Source organism: Amblyomma americanum, chromosome 6, assembly GCF_052857255.1.
Source record: "Amblyomma americanum isolate KBUSLIRL-KWMA chromosome 6, ASM5285725v1, whole genome shotgun sequence".
NCBI classification, from domain to species: Eukaryota; Metazoa; Arthropoda; class Arachnida; order Ixodida; family Ixodidae; genus Amblyomma; species Amblyomma americanum.
The window spans coordinates 45798236-45818794 of NC_135502.1; the positions used below are offsets into that span (position 1 = coordinate 45798236).

The 20559-nt window shown below is 47.2% G+C and overlaps 2 protein-coding genes across 3 annotated transcripts in view; both read left to right on the forward strand.

Moving 5' to 3' along the window:
- Positions 1-6609, forward strand: part of LOC144136745 (nonsense-mediated mRNA decay factor SMG9) — a 39123-nt gene extending 32514 nt beyond the window's left edge. The window contains exons 10-13 of one of the 2 annotated variants that reach the window (XM_077669335.1): positions 662-769; positions 1007-1102; positions 3961-4105; positions 6430-6609. In XM_077669335.1, the coding sequence (XP_077525461.1) occupies positions 662-769; positions 1007-1102; positions 3961-4105; positions 6430-6508 (428 nt within the window). In that variant the 3' untranslated portion in view covers positions 6509-6609. The remainder of the gene's footprint in view (positions 1-661; positions 770-1006; positions 1103-3960; positions 4106-6429) is intronic. The other variant, XM_077669336.1, reaches the window with a different exon arrangement.
- Positions 6610-13469: 6860 nt separating this feature from the next.
- Positions 13470-19131, forward strand: LOC144094685 (uncharacterized). The gene is made up of 4 exons (XM_077628606.1): positions 13470-13721; positions 15215-15315; positions 15379-15529; positions 18814-19131. Exons 1-4 carry the CDS (start codon positions 13490-13492, stop codon positions 18855-18857), a joined length of 528 nt encoding a protein of 175 aa, XP_077484732.1. The 5' UTR covers positions 13470-13489; the 3' UTR covers positions 18858-19131.
- The last annotated feature ends 1428 nt before the right edge of the window (positions 19132-20559 follow it).

Genomic DNA, 20559 nt, shown 5'->3' on the forward strand with positions numbered 1-20559 from the left:
AAGGAGAGGGGGGGAGCACTGGTAAATCATTTGTTTTTGCTAGGTTAATGGCTTACTTTTTCCTTTCGCATGTTGTGCAACTCGGATAAAGTTTTGCGGATGTTCTATTTGTGGGGTCGGTAATCCCATGATTCTTGGTACCATACCATTAATTTATATTGGCTTAGTGGTTTGGGCGCTTGGCTACTGAGCCAGAGGACCCAGGTTCAATCTTGGCCATCCATGTTTTGATGGAGGCAGAGCTCACAAAACACCCATGTGCTGCTGTGCGATGTTAGCACACTTTAAAGAATCCCAGGTGGTCTAAATTCATCTGGAGCTCATCACTATGGTGACTGTTGGAGCCTATGTGCAGCGCTGAAGACAAAACAAGAAATCTAATAAAAACGCTGTGGTGTCTGTCTTTTCTTGTCACATTCTTCTTGATGTTTTAGGCATGATGGTTGCAATAAACTTCCCATAGTTTAAGCTTGAAGAGAATTGAGAATTTGTTCGAGGTATGCGGAGGTTGACTTAAAAGGAGTTTCTTTTTTTTTAATGCAAGTAATGTTGTTGGGACCAAAGTGTCTGGTCGAGTAAACAAAGTTCGAGTTATGCTAGTTTGAGTGCAGGAGATTCTGCTGCATTGAAAAATCGGTGTACTCTCATTCACTCTGTGCAGTGTTTGTGCAGAACAAGTGCACTCCTGGCGACTTCTCTCCTGAGAATGTGGCTGCCATGAGCCGGATGCTGGACTCTGTCTTTGCAAAGTCGAAACTCAAGTATAAAGGTACCACTGCACCTTCTCTGTTTATCATATCAGCATTGCTAGCTCAAGCATCATTTCGTGGATGGGACAGGAGTACAGTGAAATACCACTTAAAAACTTGAGGGGACCATGAGAAAATGTTCGCTCAAGTGAAAATCTGCACTCGCCCATCTGTCATTTGTTCATTCCATTTTGCATGGAACCGCTTTAAGTGGCGCCGTCACAGTAAACTGCCATCCTGTGGGTTCCTATGTTCAGGACTGATCAGCATGGATCCGTCAGTTGCGCTCAGCAAGGAGAACAAGCATCAGGGACCAAACCTGTTTCTGCTACCGAAGAGGCTGTCGGAGCTAGGTTTGTGCTGTCACATTTTAATGCATGAGCATTAGAAGGGACATCATAGAGAAACTGAAGCCCTAGGTGAAGCCCTAGGACTGAAGTTCTGTCTACCAGATTGTGGGCAAACTGCCCCACTGTGGCAGGTGGCAGTTGTAGTAATGATTGGTCGAGAGGGGTTTGCCAGGAAGAGCAACCTGAGTCACACAAGCTCCGCCGATGGTAGCATCTGCCATCGCAGGGCTGTGGCACATAGCTTAACCTCTGCACCACCGTGCCAGGAATGGTACGAGGACTACCAGGGATCTGTGATTACTATAAAGTAGAGAACGACCGATCTCTTAGCGTTGAAAGAAGATGACGTGAACAAAGGCGCCAAGAAAGAAAAATTAAAAAGAAATCGAAGTGGGGTTAGTAAGCGTAGTTCGTAACGACGACTGTTCACGGATTTCCGCTGTGTCACCCAAGCGAGCACTGTTGTGTTTTTTTTTTCTACTGTGGTAGAATGGAAATCAGTGAATTTGAAAAAGTTGCATGTCTCTTGATGACGCTGCCAGAGTAGAGAAGGCACTTCTGATGTATACTTGATTCCGTTATTCTGGTATTGGTGCGAAAGCACTCTTACACTCACGAACACTGACCAAGTATACGTGTGATCTTGTGCCATTGCCTAGCAGCCTGAGTTACTACCCGTGCTCACCTAAGATACTCGGGTAATCTCGGGTAGTTAACTTGTGTCAACCCCTCCCAATTTTTTACTCTTTGGTTCTTAATGCTTGGGAAAGGCTACTGTATCTCATGCTAGTACTAACTCTCAGCGAATAATGGCGATCTGTATGAACTTGTAGATTGTTTCTTCATTGCAGATGCCTTTGATTTGCTAGTATGAAATATGATTGAACTGCAAGTTTAAACACTGATTGCCATGCAGTGTTGCACGAAAAGTGGTTTGTGAACACGGCTCCTTATTGAGTGACACAACTCTGAGCTTCCACAGTGTAGCAGAGTTGTTGCAGCAGCAGTGACTATGACATCTATGAATTGCAAACAGCTGTGACCGAAACACGGCCTGGGCTTGGACTTGTCGAACTATTGTTCGGTCATGAGAATGCTTCTGAACAAGTTTTCAAGTGCATGTCTATGTTTCAATACCATCAATACAGGCAAAAGCAAGCACGGACTACTGTCATTAGGCTTTTAACTTAAGTAAATAAATATTTTGTCCATGCAGATTTAAGCACATCACTTCTGCCATCTGAGTTAGGCAGGCGGCTGTCTTATAAAATGTGGGCCCAACTAGCTTGTAGAAATTGAAGTGCACTTCTCAGGCTAGTTCCGGGAAGAGACTCATTGTGGGACGTGACTAATGTCGGCACAAACGCAACCTGATATCCAGCACTCTTTTATTGTTTGCACCTGGCACAAGTGGGATCGGCTCTGTGATGTTTTGCGTTCTTACAACTGCTTTGAATTTTAAAGCAGCGTTGAGGACAAGTTGAATTTGGCCTGTATCAATGGACTACCTCACTCTAACGGCAAAGAAGCTATGTTCAGTAAAAGTGGAGCTTTCGTAAGCTACGAAAGGCCAAAAAGATGAAATACAGGTTTAGCTGCCACTGGCCTTTCTCATAAGCAGAGTGCGAGCTGTTGGTGCTTTTTTTTTGTCATGCAGATCTAGGATGCTAGACCACATCACAATGCATATCCAGCCACCAGTTACCAAGTCTTCTCTCAGCATCTTCATCGATGTTGCGAGTTTTAATCGAGTGGTGGGAAAAAATATTTCGTTTTCAACTTCGCGTCTCAGTAATAAATTTGCTTTTTGCTGCCGATCAAACGTCAACAGCGCCACACAATTAGAAACTTGGACGACTTTAGAGTACTCCTTCTCTTTCATAGATGTATAAATCACGGGAAGCCCTCACCACTCCTGGTGCAGTGGTGCAGTGTTTAAGTAAGGCACCACTGCCCCGGCAGGTGGCAGGCCCCGTTCGTGGCTGTGCTTAAAACAGCCACTGATGGGGCTTGTAAGGCCCTGGTTGCTCTTCCTGATTACCCATGAAGCTGTCTTATCTCTCTACCAATGAGCTTATGTGCAATGTCACAGTGAGCAGGTGTCAGTTGCATTGAATTTATTAGAATCAATTTCATTGCCACCTGCAGGTAAGCCTCTTGCTATTTTGTGACACGGATGGATGGATGCCGGCTTTCCTTGTGAACAGAACCTTTAATATTATTGCATTAAAAAGCCAAATAATGGAATTTCACTAAGGAGAAAAATGTTCCCATAACAGGACATTCTCCTCATGACTTGATAGTATGTTGCCCTGACAAAAATGCACTTTCCTTCCCCATCTTTAAAGGGACACTGGGGACTAATTGAAGTTTGCCTGTATGAGTAGATTACTGCAGGCTAAGGAAGAGGCTAATTTAACATAGAATGGAGTTGTTATAAACTAGAAAAGGCAAATAAATGGAATACGGATATTGCCATCACCGCTGATTTTGCTATCAGATGGGTGTGTCAAGGGAGTTTCTTGCTTGAGGACCCCAAGGGCTAGGCTCAACTGCTATTCACTTAAAAATGAAGATCACGGAGTTCTTTTCGGTTGTGATGTCACAGGTTTTAATCAAGTGGCAGTAAAGTATTTAAATGCAATCTTGTCAGCAATAAATGCACCTTTTGTTGTGGGAGAACTGTCAACTCAGCCAGAAAGAGCCATAGAACCAACTTCCGCTAAGAACAAAAATCGGATGCAGCTGTCCTCAGTATTTTTATTTGATGCCAGCTCATCATCATTTTATGCAGTAGCTTTGCACTAGTATTACAAGTTATTAAGCCAAAATGGGCATACTAATGCAATTCTGTTGTGCAGAGGAGAAGCGAAGGATTGAAGGGGAGGCTGTTCCGGGATACGAGGATGGTGGCCGGTTAGAGCAGCTGGCCTCAATGTTGACACTGCAGGTCGGCAGCATGCCACGCCAACACATCACCCACACGCCGCTGACCGAGAAGAACTGGTTTGTACTTTTTGCGCCCACCTACGATGGAAAGTGAAAGCATTACTGCTCACAGGTTGATGTATTTAATCTTGTCAGACCATGAGCATTGGACTCTGTGTACTTTTCAGCGCCACAAGTACATATGAGAACTGGCAGTTTCTAGCATAATGATACTTTGTGTGCGAAGAAAAGTGAAATTCCGTTTTGACTTGTGACTTAGCATTGTCTTTGGACATCATCGAGCATCTTAAACTCTGCAAACCGCGTGCTTGAGCATACAGAAATAAAAGGCTGACGATTTGCGGCTATGCCACAGGTCGGTGAGGAGTGATGCCACTTTGGCTACTAATGCCGTTGCATCTGTTCATGTGCCCACACATCACTGACAATAAATCTTAAGGTGCATCCCACTAACCTCATGAACTCTCCCCTTGTGCCATAGTTATGAGATGAAGTCTGGCACTGCCTCATGTGTACGAGCACAGAATTGCTCTTTTTTGATGCATGCTTCGGTATTTGGGATGAAGATTGTTGGGCCTACCGTCTTTTCTTTTTTTGCTTCGATTGTTCGGTGATGTTACACACAAAGACCATGCTTTCTGGTTGAATTTGCCGTCTTGTGTCAGTCGGAGGTACCGTCTGGTGAGACGCGTTCATACCTTTACCCACTGCAGTGGCTTAGTGGCTGTGGTTGGCTGTTTAGCCCAGGGTTGCAGGATTGAATCCCGGTCATGGAGTCTGCATTTCAGTGGAGGCAAAATGCAAAAACATCTGTGTGCTGTGTCATGTCAATGCATATAAAAGCCCAGGTAGTCGAAACTATCTGCATCTCGCCATTAAGTTGTCTGTCTAGCCCATGTCTAGACATCAAACCCCACATAACTGTCATCATTCATACCTTTCTTGTGGTGAGGTGGGTGCATTAACAGGCAAATGCAATGCCTTGTGCATGTACACCCAGCCAGTTCTTTAACAGTACCACGTGAGTGTCAAACGAACGGCTGCATAGCGCTGCGTGATTAAGTGCAGCGCAGAAAGAGGTTGCTAAATGCAAACACTGAAAGCAAGTGCGTATCCTCGCTCATTTCACCGCCTCACTTAGTCAGGTGCCACTATATAGCCGTTTGTTTGATGCTCTCATGCTGTTAAAGAATTGGCTAGGTGTGCACTTGCGCTTAGTATGACTTGAATGCACTGGTGGTAACTGTAGTGTGGTTTGCACTCTACAGCAGAAACATCTGCCGTGATGCACAGTGGAGATAGCATTACGTACCCTTTCGGCTGGCGGCTCGATGCACGGATCTAAGCTACCACTGTGCTCCTGCTGCCTTGTGAAGAAGGTTCAAAGCACATCTTGCATGTTGCAAGTCATACTGAGTGTGGGTGTACATGACGGCTTACATTGTAGTAAGCGTGTTTCAGTCATGTGCCTTTTTGTAAGTTGACGTTTGTCAGTTTTTTGCTTTATGTCTACTCGACAATTTTTCATAGGGGTTTAAAAAATTGCCATGAAGTTTGCTGTTGTTCATTGAAAATTTATCATTTCACTTAGTTATATTCATTTGCTTATGACATTTTCATTCCACTAGCAGTGTAAGGGACTGTCTGCGGGTTACACAGTGAATTCCTTATTGGTTTTGTTGGCATGTAGTTGGTCATAAAAACTTGTGCATTCACATACTGCACAAGCTTATTATTGACATATGGTCCTCGGAATGAGTGCACTCAAGGAGGCAGGAAGAGGGATTTGGTGCAGTTACCAGTTTTACCTCATATGAAAAATTAAAATTTTGGGGAATATTTTTGTACTGGCTTCCTGGACACACCAGCAGTCTTACCAATGGAGGACCCCTTCCTGGGTGTTGTATTCTGCTGAGGAAGAAAAAAATGCGTTAAGATTTCTTCCATTTCACTTATGGTACTTAAAAAGCACAGTTTAAATTTAGGTTTGCTTCATTATAGTCATCATTAGCAAAGGGAAGTTTACCATAGAACGAAGACCCATTCATCTCTTCTTAGCCTTTTCAGTATCCAGACACAGCCACACAACCTTAGCAAATGTCTGTTCTCATCACTCGAGTCTAATTTTTGCCTCCTTAGACTGCATGTCACAAATGGACTTTTACCAGTCAAGTTTTAATTTTAGCCGTACATATGTGCAAGTGATAAACGGACTGTAATTTACTTGTTCATTCTTAAGATAAAACATTCAAGGAATCATATTTGCAAAAGGGGCGGCCACGGTAGGAAACGTGGCTGCTTTCTCACTTGCGGTGTTTGATTGTTCTTGAGGCTGCTGTGGCCGAACTCATCCTACTGCACGTTTCTTTTCTTTTTTTCAGGTTCCATTACTCTGCACGACTGTGGGATGCTATGCAAAAGTCTATGGTATTTATGGAATACAGTCGTCTGCTTCCTTAATGGCGTGACTGTTGGCTGTTGTGTTAAGAGTATGCCACTGGGGAAAGTGAGATGGGAACCTGTGAATATGGGGAGAAATGTAAATAAAATGAAATGTCTGCTGACGTGCATGTTTCGTGAATTGGGGTCTTGAGCACTGCTGAACGCACTCAGGCTGGGCTATGTAGGGATCTTGTCATTCCTGTAAATATGCCGTATTTACTGGCATAATTTATGCCCGCGCATAATTTGCGCGCCCCCAACTTTTTACCCGGATTTTAAATAAATAAATTTTGCTCACATATTTTGCATGCTCTGCTGCTCCAGACCACCAGCATGTTTGCGGGTGTGCTCAAAGCAGGCTTGGGAAGATCGGCGTGGCCACATCGCCGTGTGTGTTTGCGTGAGGTGCGAGTGGCGAGGACATGAATTGTGCACCGTTTACCCGGATCGCTTGCAATGGTCGTCGCTTTCTTGGCGGAACAGTTGCGCGCGCGCCCGAATCCTAAACTACCGAACCGTTTGCTGTTCAGTTTGCCGCTGGTCAGCCGGGCCGCATGCGAGGGCACCGTTTTATCGCCCATTATCTCCTTTAGTTCCTACAGCTGGCTTCGCAAATGTATCGTCGTGCATTCAATGCTTCGAGCTGCGCACTTGCTGTCATGCCATCTCGCGGGGAACTAGATGACGTGGGGCTGGGCGGGAGGGGTATGTGTCTCATATTTGGAGTCAACTTTCTTTTTTTGGCCAGCGAGGAGTGCGAGATGGGGGGGGTCTATGTATAGGCGGTAACATACAGTATATATTGTGCGTTATGATGCTAATAGCATTTTTAGAACGTGTTCAGGAAATTTTTGCGTAATTTGCGCACCCCCCTTTTGATGCCTTAAATTAAAGTAAGTGCGCAAATTACGCGAGTAAATACGGTAGAATAAAGGGACACCAAGATTAGCTTCTTCCGTTTTTGTAACGATAGCTACATTACGGTAGCATTTCGAGCCTTCAGCGTGGCGGTGCCGCCATGCTCTGTCACGTGGTTGGTCACTTGGTGCGGAGCAGCTGCTGGCGTCGCTTCGCCGTGGCTGATCACGTGGTTCATCACGTGACCAAGTTCCACTCAGCCAGCTGTAGCTATCGTGTCACTCCAGGTTTAACCAGAGCTAAACCACAGCCAATTTTTTTTTTTTGTAAAATCAATTTTGTAGCTCTCTCCAGATATAATGATGTTTGTGCAGCATTAAAAGGGCAGTTAATGATGAGGTTTTTAAATTTTCCTACCACTGAGTTCTTACTTGTGACATCTGCACCAAAAAGGACTTCAGGACCATCGCTTTGAAGTGAATGATGGTCTATTGGGCGCAGATCCTCTGTGTTCTATGCCCAAAAACTTGATGCGTTGCAGTTTACTTGCAATATTGGGTGGTAATTGGTGGTAAACATGAATAAAGGTGTGTCTAGTGAATGCACGGGCTTCTTAGAAACTTATCTTCGACATCAATACTGAGGCGTACATGAGTAATTATGAGCATGTAATTTACAGATGTCGGAATTAAGCTAGTGTCATGCGTTTCCAGTAAAATTCCTACATGCTTGGCGCGCAGTTGTAATGCCATCCTGTATCACCCACCGAAACCCCCTTTCACCATGCACGGCACTGGCCCGGCAGATGGCGTGCGTATCGTCTGAGTCAGCGCCTTCCCTGAATGCTGATGTGCCATCTAAAACAGCGGGTGCTTGACCACAAGGGAACACCACCGCGTTTCACTCTTAAGGCAGAGTTGAAGCATCTCCCAATTTTTTTTAAAACTATTTTTTGGCTTCGCGCGAGTCCCACATTGTTCTTGCTTAACATGACGATGCTTCCTGTGAGTTGAAGGAGATAGAATACAAAATTCTAGTTGCATGCTGTTGAGTATGCGCTGGAGAAGGGGAACAGGGTAGCAGGGAGACAGTTTGACGTGAGCGAGAAAATGATGTGGGACTGGTGCTAAATCGCAAGAGTGCTCTGGTCGTTCTTGCTGGCAAAAAAGACAGACCGCAGAAAGAAGGCGTGCTAGCTAGATCCCGAGGATTGTCTAAGCACGGCAGTTGCTGCAGACATGTATTTTTAGTACACACTCTGACGAAGGCTGCGGCAGGGGTCCGAAGTGTGTTTTTATAGTGCTTACTGAATGAACAGTTGCTTTGTATACACCAGTGTGGCATGTGTGACTTTTTTGGAAGAATTGCCGTTTGCAAAAAGGGTGCGACATGTTTACTGGAAAATACTGTAATCTACTTGTCCTCAATGCCCCTTAAACAGCTGTTTAAAAGCTCATTTTGTGGTTATACTTTCATATGCGAAAGGTATACTTATTGTTATCACCCATTCTTTTTTTTTTCTATCTGTTTACAAACAATCCACCTCATGAGTACTAACGTAGGCATGGACGATCCAGGCCGCAGCAGTTGCATTTTGATAGAGGCTAAATGCTAGAGGCCCATGTACTGTGCGAAGTCAGTGCACATTAAAGAACCCCATGTGGTTGAAATTATCCGGAGCCCTCCACTACTGCGTCCCTCATAGCCCAAGTCTCTTTGGGAGGTTAAACCACATAAAACCATAAAAAACCATAGGCATGGAGTGACGCTTCAGAGGCACCCTGGGCCTCTGTGCTGCTAACCTCACCTCTGGCTCCATGCCAGTTATGGCACTGACAAAATCACAGAGGAGAAGTTGCTGCTACATTCAGCACAGCTTTGTCAACAGCCCAAATTTTGTCTGGTGCTGCACGTGTCCTTCTGATCTGATTCTTTTTGACGATCTTAGCGTTCATACATAGCATTTCCCTTTTCTGCAGCAGTGTATATTTTCAGTTCTGACAAAAGCTGAGGACAGCTACCACCTTGTTTCTCTTACTAAGCTTACTGTCATCCAGACACCTGAAATCTTGAAACATATAACTAATGAATGAGGTTGAAGGCATTTAATCAATCAATCAATAATTTTATTTCTTCCTCACAAAAAGATTAGCGGAGGACGAGGAGGGCTCGAAGAAAAAGTGGAAGTTTCCACTTGACGAGCTTCGGGTCACTTCATAAAAATGTTGATTAGTATTTCTTCGCTTATAGTTTATTAGAGGCAAAATGCAAAAACACCTGTGTGCTTGTCATGTCAGTGTTCATAAAAGCCCAGGTGGTCGAAATTGTCTGCATCCTGCCACTAGAGTGGCCGTCTAGCCCCTGTACAACTTTGACAAATCAAACTGACAAATCAAACCCCACATACTGACTACCATCTTTCATACCTTACTTATGGTGACATGGGTCTGTTACAATGCAAATGCAATGCCTTGTGCATACACATAGGGCCAATTCTTTCTGTAGACCCAGCCCGCTCTGTGTAAATCCATCGCTGTAATTTTCAGTTGCTTTGCCCTTTTGTTCTGGGCGCTGCAAAGAAGCTGTTGTGTTTCTGCTCCATGTCCGGTCCCCGCAGGAATGGCCCCCTCGTATGTTTACACACCGTCGCAGTTTTCAAATGCTTCGCCCCTTTGCACATAGGCGCTGCAGAGAAGCCACCCCAGGAGGTGGCTGCCGCTCTATTCCAGCTCATCATGTCGTGTGCATATACTCCGAGCTCCAGACCGCTCGTATATCTGCACATCTGCGATTGGTGGCTAAACGTATTGTATGACCAATTTGTCGATATTTTGAACATAAATGATGGGAAACCGCGTTATCTGGGAACATATTAACGGGAATGGGACATTTTTATTGCCCGCATGTTTAATCGTAAGAACCGGGGCACTGTTTGAACCTGGAGTGTATCAGGGATGTTCTCGCATGTGGATAGGTGTTCGTGCATTTCTTTGTTGCAACAACTAAGGACGCTTGTGGGGTACTTGTATATAATCATACTTCCTGCAGCATGGGTACCTTGCCTAAGGATGAATACAAACAGCTAATCTACAAGTTGTGTGCATTTGCGCCATCTGATGTGTTATAAAAAAAGAAGGGGCGTCGAGGGCTGACCACACTTGAGGATCCCACGCGAGAAATGCGGCTGTTGCACTGCATGCTGGCCAGGCTGTGGCTACTCTATTTGCATCATGTTTTTCACTCTAGTGAACACCCTACTGTATGTGCCTCTGCTGCACATCACAGATTGCTTATGCTCTGATTGCATGCTTGCGAGGCTGCTGGCACGTAGCTGTATAGGAAGACCGCTGGTACAGCCTCGACCGGAGCACGTCCAAATCTGACCACCCTTATTGCTTTCCCACCCCCCCATCATTATACCTGACCCCTTCGTCACCCGCATTAAACATGAGCAGAGGTGTTTCTTGCGGGTCCTTTTCCCTGACGTTGCCCTCCTGTCCTGGCCTCCCTCACTGGGTCAATTTTCTCGCTTACAAGGCACGAGCCGCTGCAGCGTGCGCACCGGACATCCTGAAGAGATGGCGTCGAACCAGGGTTAGCCGGCTGCCCCTATTGCCCTGCTGATGTTAACGTCGGTTTACAGCTCCTCATTTGGACCTGCCCCGGCACGGTGAGCCTCCGCGCCCGCTACACCTCTGCCCTCAGCATTCAGACCACGCCCACATTAAGGTTGTGTTTCAGACACGCAGACTGGATGGCCCCCCAGTGGCGATGCCAACCGCAAGCTTGATCAGTGCCCTGCTGGACTTCGGTTTGGCATCCGGAAAACTAATTAAACCTCACATAAACCTCCCACTTCCCCCTTGAACCTTAGGTCATCCTTGTTAATAAGGATATATGTATGAAGGAATGAATCTTGACAAGGAATTTAATTTGCACGAGGTATTTATACACCCATTGTAGCTGTTGCTACCTTTGTTATCGAACCACCCTTGCAAATATGGACCACTGCATGGAATTCACCAATGCATTGCTAATAATAAGCCAAATAATTTGACTGAATTTTATCTCTCAAGTAGTTTGAGTTGAATAGTTACCGTGACTGAGGTCATGTGAATCATACAAAAACTACAGTACTTTGGCTGATTCTTTACCTGCTGTCATTGTATCTCCTGGTGCATGATAGTGAAAGAGTTCCATTAGGTTAAAACGATAAAACGCTTGCGGTCCATCGCCGGCCATAAGCTTGGGCCACGTAAGCGAGCTGCCCGAGCTCGTAAGCGTGACAAGTCGCAGCAGCACCGCCGCTAGCTGCATAATCGTATTGCCGGGATCTTGGCAGAAGCAATTCATTGCAGTAGCATCTTTCCGTGCGTACTCATTATCGCATGATTGCTAGCGCTGATTTATAAACGCCGTTCACTTTTAGCCGTTATTGCAGTGAGAGGTTATACGCGTTTCCGCGATGACGCGCGTGGCTGCGTTCAGCGACCACCCGTTGCACGTGCGCTTTGCTACCTTCGTTGTCTTCGGGTTTGGCGCGCGTTCACCCTTCATCACCTGACCAGCCACTGCAAAAAAAAAAAAAAGTCTCGCTTCATGCAGCCTTTATTGTCATCTCGTGAGAAGCGCACGCCGCTAAACGCTTCCAAACGCATTTCGGACTCTGCACGTAGCCGTGATATGAGAATCCGCAAACGTGCGGCGTTTTGAATCGACACCTCTGGATATATAGCGACCCGGAAAATCCGAAATTGTTAGGAAAATTTTGTGCGTCTGGAAGGATGCCAAGTAATTGGCAGGAATCTACTATCAAAAAATTGGTATTAAGTTAGGGGAAAGACCGATTGAAATTGACCCGATTATCCGCCGTGAATCGCAATAGAACTGCGAGTGCCCAGCACGTGGTCCGGTCACGTTGTTATGATGTCATTTTGCTTCCAACGCGCATAAGGCGCGGCATCCTATCTAAGCTGTGTGACCCGCCGCGGTGGCAGTGGCTTTGGCATTCGGCTGGTGGTCCCAAGGTCGCCGCATTTCAATGACGGCGAAGTGCGAAAACGCCCGTATGCTGCGCGATGTCGGCGCGTGTTAAAGAATCCAAGGCGTTCTAAACTTATCCGGGCTCTCTACTACGGCGTTCCTGACAGTCCATGTGTTGCATTGGGACGTTAAACAGCACAATTTACATTCCTTTTTACGTTTTAGCTCCTTAGCTGTCTTGCTGGCCACAAAATGAGCTCTGCATATACACGACATTCTAGTAGAATCCGATAACAGCAGTCTGAACATTACAATCACCCTGCGTTGGATACCTGGTCGTGCTGGGATCGAGGGAAATGAGTTCATTCATCAACGGGCCCGCGAAATGAACATCCGGCCGGCCGCCTTGGATCCTCTGGCCAAATCCAACGGCAGTGGAGGACGCCGAAACATGCAAAGAACAAACACCTGAACTCTACAAGAACACCAGAGAAAATCGCACTATTTTACCGCAACCTCACCCGTCACTCAACACGGAACGACCGCACGTCGTTCGCAACACACTCCTCACCCCACTAATGCTCTATTACTTCGGATGGCGTCACACAGCTCACTGTCTCACCTGTCCGAAGGTCAGGGCAGACACAGAACACATTCTGTACTCATGTAACACTGCCATTACCTCTCCTTATTTCCCTTACCCTCCCCCCTCCTTCCTGGAGAGCTTGGCTTCACTCGGGTAACACTGCCATTACCTCTCCTTATTTCCCTTACCCTCCCCCCTCCTTCCTGGAGAGCTTGGCTTCACTCGGGCTAGGCAGATGAGCGGGGTTTAGCGGAGCAAGCGCTCTTCTCTAGGCCTTAATCCTGATCTTAGTTTTATTTTCGCCTCCTCCACCTCCTGCATACACTCATCTGTTGGCATCAAATTTCATCACTGTCTCTATTTGTTTGCTGTTTCTCCTCTGTCGTCACTGCTTACTAGCAAGACGGACTTTTGCTGATCAGGCCGGTTTCTACGCTCTTCACTATAAATTCCCTCAGTAATCGTAGCTGTTGATTTTGACGTTCTAAGCGGCACTGCAGACACGCTCGGCTCTCAGTTGTCACATGCCTACACCTGCTTGGCTAACTATATAGAAGAGGAGGAAGCAAAAGATGGGGCGGGCCGGCCTGCTGCAGCTGGCGGTGGCAGTCCTTCTGCTACTGCCTGGGCAGCCAGAAGCGGCCGTCAAAGGTCGCAGGGTGGTCCGCTATCGGTGCCAGTACATGCGCACCCACAACCGCACCAACATCGTGTGCGCCCCCGTCGAGATCGACCATCAAGTCCCTGGCACTACCGCCACCGCCTCGGTGGAGCCGGAGACCTTCAACGGGCAACGTGTTCAGCGTACGTTACTATTGAACCCCCCATTAATAAGATGACTTTGTTTATCCGTCTGCAAGCAAACCGTGTCCTGTTTGCCCTCTGGAAGTCCATAAACTATGCAGCATCTCTTGCTGGTGACGAACTTGGGTCGAGCACAAACTGTAGTGAGGTCATCGTTGCCTGCGCGTCATCGTAGCATAGTAGCAAACTATAGCGTTACTATTGAACCCCCCATTAATAAGATGACTTTGTTTATCCGTCTGCAAGCAAACCGTGTCCTGTTTGCCCTCTGGAAGTCCATAAACTATGCAGCATCTCTTGCTGGTGACGAACTTGGGTCGAGCACAAACTGTAGTGAGGTCATCGTTGCCTGCGCGTCATCGTAGCATAGTAGCAAACTATAGCGTTACTATTGAACCCCCCATTAATAAGATGACTTTGTTTATCCGTCTGCAAGCAAACCGTGTCCTGTTTGCCCTCTGGAAGTCCATAAACTATGCAACATCTCTTGCTGGTGACGAACTTGGGTCGAGCACAAACTGTAGTGAGGTCATCGTTGCCTGCGCGTCATCGTAGCATAGTAGCAAACTATAGCGTCACAGGGGCAATTGCAGTATGCAGTTATTGTTATAGTTAGCAGCACCGTTGGTACCGGCATATATGAGCAAGAACAACATGCAACCGAGGTCATGCATGATTAGTCGTGATTAGAAAAAGATGCTTTACTCGAGCAGGTGCTGAACGCTTGTTGAACCCTCAATGCCTACCCTCCACCTTTTTTTCTCCTGAGTCACGTAGGTGGCTCCCCCGAGCTGATCGACCTGATGGGAATCGGTGTCTGCGCAGTTGCGTTCCTTCTTTCTTTATAGATGTCCTGCCTGCTTCTCTCCCTTTGTGTAATAAAGCGTTGAGCGCCGCAATACTGACATCCCTCAGACGCACACCTCTCACGTCCATGCATCCTATCGCAGCATCGTCATAAAATAATATCTGCTGACTTCATCGCCAGAGCTTGCCGTCGACGTCACGACGAATGACGCTGTAGACGTCCTCCCTCTTCGTTTCCTCGACCAAGGTTCATGTTCACGACAGACCGAACAGGTCGATGACGTCAGGCGAAAGGAAGAAGCCAGACTAGAAGCGGTGTGGCAAAACTCGTCTGGGAAAACCGCGTATCAGAGAACGGCAGTTGCACAAGCCATAGTGCGCTCTTAGCGGGAACAGTTGAGCGCGTTATTCTGCTTGCTCTCGCAGCGCCAGCTGCGGCACTTCGTGCATATGGGGCACTGGCACAGTGTCTGGGCCCTGCCACTGGATAACATGTATAGTACTGCTGCCTATACACAAGGCGTCGACAGCTGGAGCGGCGTGAGGCGCAAAACCACGCACTCAACTGTTCCCGCTATGTGTAGTCCGCATTTACCTTATCACCGCCACGCGTTCCAAGCGGGCGCCACGGATGATCTATAGCGTGAATAGCAGCGCGCGTATTAACATCTGAAATACGCACGCAGGGGAGCCCATGTGCGGCAAGCTTCGGCAGCTCGCGCAGCGACTGGCGCCGCTCGAGGAGGGCTCCTGGAAATACTGCGACCCTGCCAGCTGTCTCCGTGAGGTGATCTGTCACGTAGACGCTGACGTCAGGGCAGCGCTAGACTGACTGCTGCGCGCGTCGCAGAGCCCTCACTGCTCGCGTAACGTGGTGAGCGCCGAGTGCAGCCGGTGCCTGGGTCGCTGCTGGCTCATGTACGCCTTCCCGGGAGCCAAGGGGCCGCAGAGCAAGGAGTTCCCCTGCGACCCGCTGGGATGCGGCACACCCCAGCTCTTCTGTACGTCACACCCGTAGCGGTGGCTCAGTGGTTATGGAGTTCGGCTGTTGGATCCAAGGATGCAGGATTGGACCCCGGCCGCTACGACCATATTTCGATACAGGAGAAATGCAAACAAGCCTGGTATTGTGCGATTTCAGTGACGTTAAAGAACCCCGAAATTAATGCGCAGCCCTCCACTGCAGCGGCCCTCGTAGCCCACATTCAATTCGCGACGTTAAACTCCACATACCTTACCATACCATACAATACCATACCATACTGTACCGCTCCTTACCGTACCGTATCGTACCGTACCATATTCTGTAAGTCAGCTCCGAGGGAGTCTCTGTTAATATGAATCCAGTTCCGCGATTTCACTGCAAGGTGTTAAGTCGCAGGGTTACCGCTTCTGGCTTTGTATAAGTGTTTCCTTATAATGATGGTCCCTTGCAAGCTATGTGAACGAAGAAGGCAGTAGTATATGTGTTCAAGTGACAGAAAATACAATACGATGTGTCAGTAAGGAAATGGTAAAAGCACCGCCTGACATAACAGAAATGACGATCAGAAACTGCCAACGTTATAACTCTTGTCATATCTGACCTTGTCATTTAGCGTTTACGAAAGCAGTAGCGGCCTCTAAATATACAAGTGTCTCGCGTAACGTGAGCCGAAGGTTAAAGAAGTAGACGTATACGGACAATAAAAGTAAAGAAGCAGTGTTGGCAGTCGCGCAGACCGAGCAAGAATATTTGCATACTGATGCCAAAAAAATTGGTTCAAATTATCAAAAGATATATGAATCCCCGTAGGCTAGCGAAATATATCAGCTACAGAAAGTTTCAGCCAGAAATTGCTGAATTGAAAAAAAAAACGCCTCCTAATAAACATTTTTTTCCAAGCTCTCTAGGAAGCATGCGAAGCGTCAGAGAAGCAGAAAATTTTAGCATAGTATAATCGTATACTGCTACCACTATACCGTAGTACGGGGGTATGCCCGCGCAGCACGGTCATTCTCGGTTCTTGCAGGCTCAATAATAGTGGTAATGCAGTAGCGGTATATTAAATCCTTCTAAACACTTCGCATTCACAATGCGGATGACCTTACTGAATGCCGCTGTCTGTGCGTGCTTTTAGAGACTGCGACTGAGGCAATATCGGCTCGCCACGCAGCGGAGAGCTGTCAGGAGTGGGTGTTGAACATGCGCGCACCTGGCACGCATATTTCGTAGTTCAGGTGACTTGTTTGTAGTGCGAGAAGCGCTGTGCAAGTAATCCTCTAGTGATTCGAGCGCAGGTAGGAAGAAAAGTATCCCTCGAGAGAAAAGTTTATAGCAGCTGTATTTTACCGGTACTCACCCATGGGGCCGAAACGTGGAGAATAACGAAAAGGGTTCAGCTTAAGGACAACACAGCGAGCTGTGGAGAGAAAAAATGACACGTACGTGTAACGCTAAGAGACCGGAAACGGGCAGAGTGAGTGGGAGAACAAACGTGGGTTAGTGACATCCTATTCGAAATGAAGAGGAAGAAACGGGCTTGGGCAGGGCATGTAATGCGAAGGCAAGATAACCGCTGGTGCTTAAGAGTATAACGGACTGGATCCCAGGCGAAGGCATGCATAACAGGGGACGGCAGAAAGTTAGGTCAGCGGATGAGATTAAAAAGTATGCGGGAAAAGGGTGGCAGCAGCTGGCAGAAAACAGGGTTAAGTAAAGAGATATGCGAGAGGCCTTTACCCTGAAGTGGGCGTAGTCAGGCTGATAATGATGATGCCAGAGGAAAATAAAAATTGAGAAAGGGAAAGCGGCTGGCAGCCTGTTTTATGCATCGTTTTATATAAAAAGAAGAAATTATTTTTAAAGGCCTTTGTTTCCCCACTTTATGGCACAGCCCCGATAGAAAAGTTCCCCATGCTTTGCCAGTGTGCTCATTGTTGTTGTGTAGGCTTGGAGCTGAGTGAGCCTCTGGGCTGACACGGTGGGAGGGCACGAGTTTCCCTATTAAAGCGAAAGCTTTACTACGCCAGCCAGCGAGCCATTTCGGCTCGTCGCGCACTTCAGCCGTATGCTGTGTGCCGTGGCCGACGAACGACCTTGAGCCGCCGTTGCCTAGCAACGCCGCAGCCGCGCTTGAACAGATGGCGCCGCCGTCGACGCCGCTGCCGTCGCCGCTCGCTCCACCACCAGATGTGCTGCGCGCTGGGGTAGAGGGAGAGGTGCCGCCTCGCGGGGTAATATATATATATATATATATATATATATATATATATATATATATATATATATATATATATATATATATATATATATATATATATATATATATATATATATATCGCTTCGCCTCAGTCATGGCGTAAGAATAACATATCGTAGCCTCAGTGCATTGTAGTCGTTATGGAGAGCGCGAAAGAGAGGCAACAACGAAAGAACGAAGCGAGGAAGAGACAACGCGCTCAAGAGATGCCAGAAGAACGTGCCGCACGACTTGAGAAGCGTCGTAACGAAGCGGCTAGAAGACGTGCCACGTCCCGGAGTGACCCTTAAACTGCGGAAGAGACCGGTTTGAGTTCTCGAGAGCGTCGGAATGAGACGCTGCGTAGACGAAGTGCCGAGGAAACGAAGCTTTCGCAATTAAACTATGGTTAACCAGAGCTAAACCACAGCCAATTTCTTCTTCCAGCCTTCGTTAAGTGTTGCCGACTTTTTTCTCCGTCTCGCGTTTTAGAAAAAATGTATTCTTCCTAAAAGTGAAATTTTAGAAACGACAGATAAGAAATGTTCCGACGACCATGACAACAAAAAAATTGTTGCCTGCTTCGGATTCATTCATTCATTCCCATACATTTTAGCACGCGAGAGCTCTGATCCCTTTTCAATATTGGTGGAGGTCTAAGACCGCACCCCCCCCTCCCTCCTTGACTTCAAGGCTAACACAAACCGCTCCATTTGTCTCTCTTTTGGCGCTCCACGTGTTTTTCATTGAAACTCTCTTTTCGTTTCCGGTGCTTCGAAGATTTATTAACTGTAATTCTTCAACTCAGTCTGTATAAATGTGCACTTGTTCGCGGCGACTAGCAAGAAAACTGATTTTCCTGGCTGCTGCAACACGCGTCAGCTATTTTTGAAGCCTCGGCTCACGTTGCATAGTAGGCCTGCATTTAACGTGCATGTAACTCTGCAAGTCACGGTTTTTGTTTGTCGTCCAGCCATAGCGCAATTACCGCGAAGGATGCATGACACGTGGGCAAATGTTCTAACCTCTGCTGAAAATACCCCATGTTCGCCTTACTTTCGCAGGTGGCGGGTACAAGTTCAAAAACGACGATCCCTCTGGACCATAAGCTGTTGACAAGATCTTCTACCGGCGCTATCCGATGCCAGAGAAAATTTCCCCTTCGGAGTAGCACACTCTTTCGGCATCGTCTAGCGGGTCAACGCACGTTCCAAAAGCTACCGGCTTTCGTTGAGAGGCAGTAACGCGGCTTTCAGGATGTGCTGTAGTGTTAATGGAACTTTATTGTTTCGGGTTGCGCGACAGTTGACTTCGTCCAATTTTCCTTATGTTCTTTGCACCTCATACAAGCTTCACTGCAATACGCTAAATCTCATTGCTCACAGGGAGTTGTTTCATTGCCACCTGCCCAACAATATTTCTTGATGCTCTTATGCTTGCTAACCTCTAACATATCCTAGTATTCCGTGCCGCACCGGCATAAGCAGCGCTAGAAACTGTTTCTTTCCTGCGGTGAGCAGTTAAAAATTTTCTTTATGATTGATATAAAATGGGTTTGCCTGGTGGCCGACTGCTGCATTTCTTTCTTTTTCCGGCGAGTCTTTGTGGAAGAAGCTGACTTTCAACTTTCATTAGTTGGTTTTTGAGAGAATAAAACCTTTGCAAGAATAGGCCTTCGGTGAAAGCAAAGTTGCATTGTGTCCCTAGGGTGGCTTTGGTTCAGCGCCAACTGAGCGGCAGTATTACTCAGGAGAGCCTTTTCTAAGACAGGCCAGTGAAGGCGCCTGGTAGATTTCAGTGACCACGCATTCATCGGGTGACCTCGCGTGATATTGGGAAGTGCGCGCAAGCCTCGCACGTCGCGACATTACCACAGCGATGCTCTGCTGGCGCCCTCTACTGTCCGTTAACGCGTGTGGTGATCTGCTAGGCCTTGCGTGGTCCATGTGGTAATATTATCAGCGTACAGGGTATACCTGTATGCTGATATTGCCACATGGACCAGACATGGCTCTGACGGGGAAATTGAGGAAACTCTTCAGTTAGCAGCAGACACCATCTCTTCTCACGCGTCATCCATCGCGCTCGAATGTTCCCCCTCTAAGTCCGCGCTCTTCCTAATTAGGCCAAAATCTGGCGTTAACTCGCCCACCCAAATCGCTTTAAAAGAATCCCCTATCCCCATCACACCCACCCTCCGCATCCTTGGCCTCCACTTTCAGGATTCTGGACGAAATGAACATACCCTTAAAAGACTCAAGGCCTCCACGCAATCCGTGTTGCACCTTCTACGCCCAGTGTCCTCCCTGAACAAGGGTTTAGAAGAAGCGCACAACATGAAAGTAGCGCATTCTATACGCAACCCCATATCTAAAATTGAACCGCACGGAAACCGAACGCGTGAACGCGATGATCCGCCTTGCGACTAAGGCAGCCCTAAATCTACCTCGTAGCACTAGCACAGCCAAACTCCTTGCACTAGGCATGCATAACACAATTCAGGAAATAGTTGACGCGCACCTTCAGACACAGTACCTTAGACTTGCCGCGAGCGCCACTGGCCGCCATATACTCTTCTCCCTTTCCATCAACGTACCCGCTAACCACTCAATCCTTATAGCCATCCCTCTACACATCCATACACCTCTCGTTGCGAAACCCCTTCCTCGAAACGTCCATCCTCAATATCATATCCCACGCCGCGTAGCTCGCGCTAATGCTCTCCTTAAGTATTACAGGCAAGCCCACGATGCCGCTTGGGTAGACGCCGCATTTACAGCGCGTGAAGCGGTAACAGTTGCCTACAATCA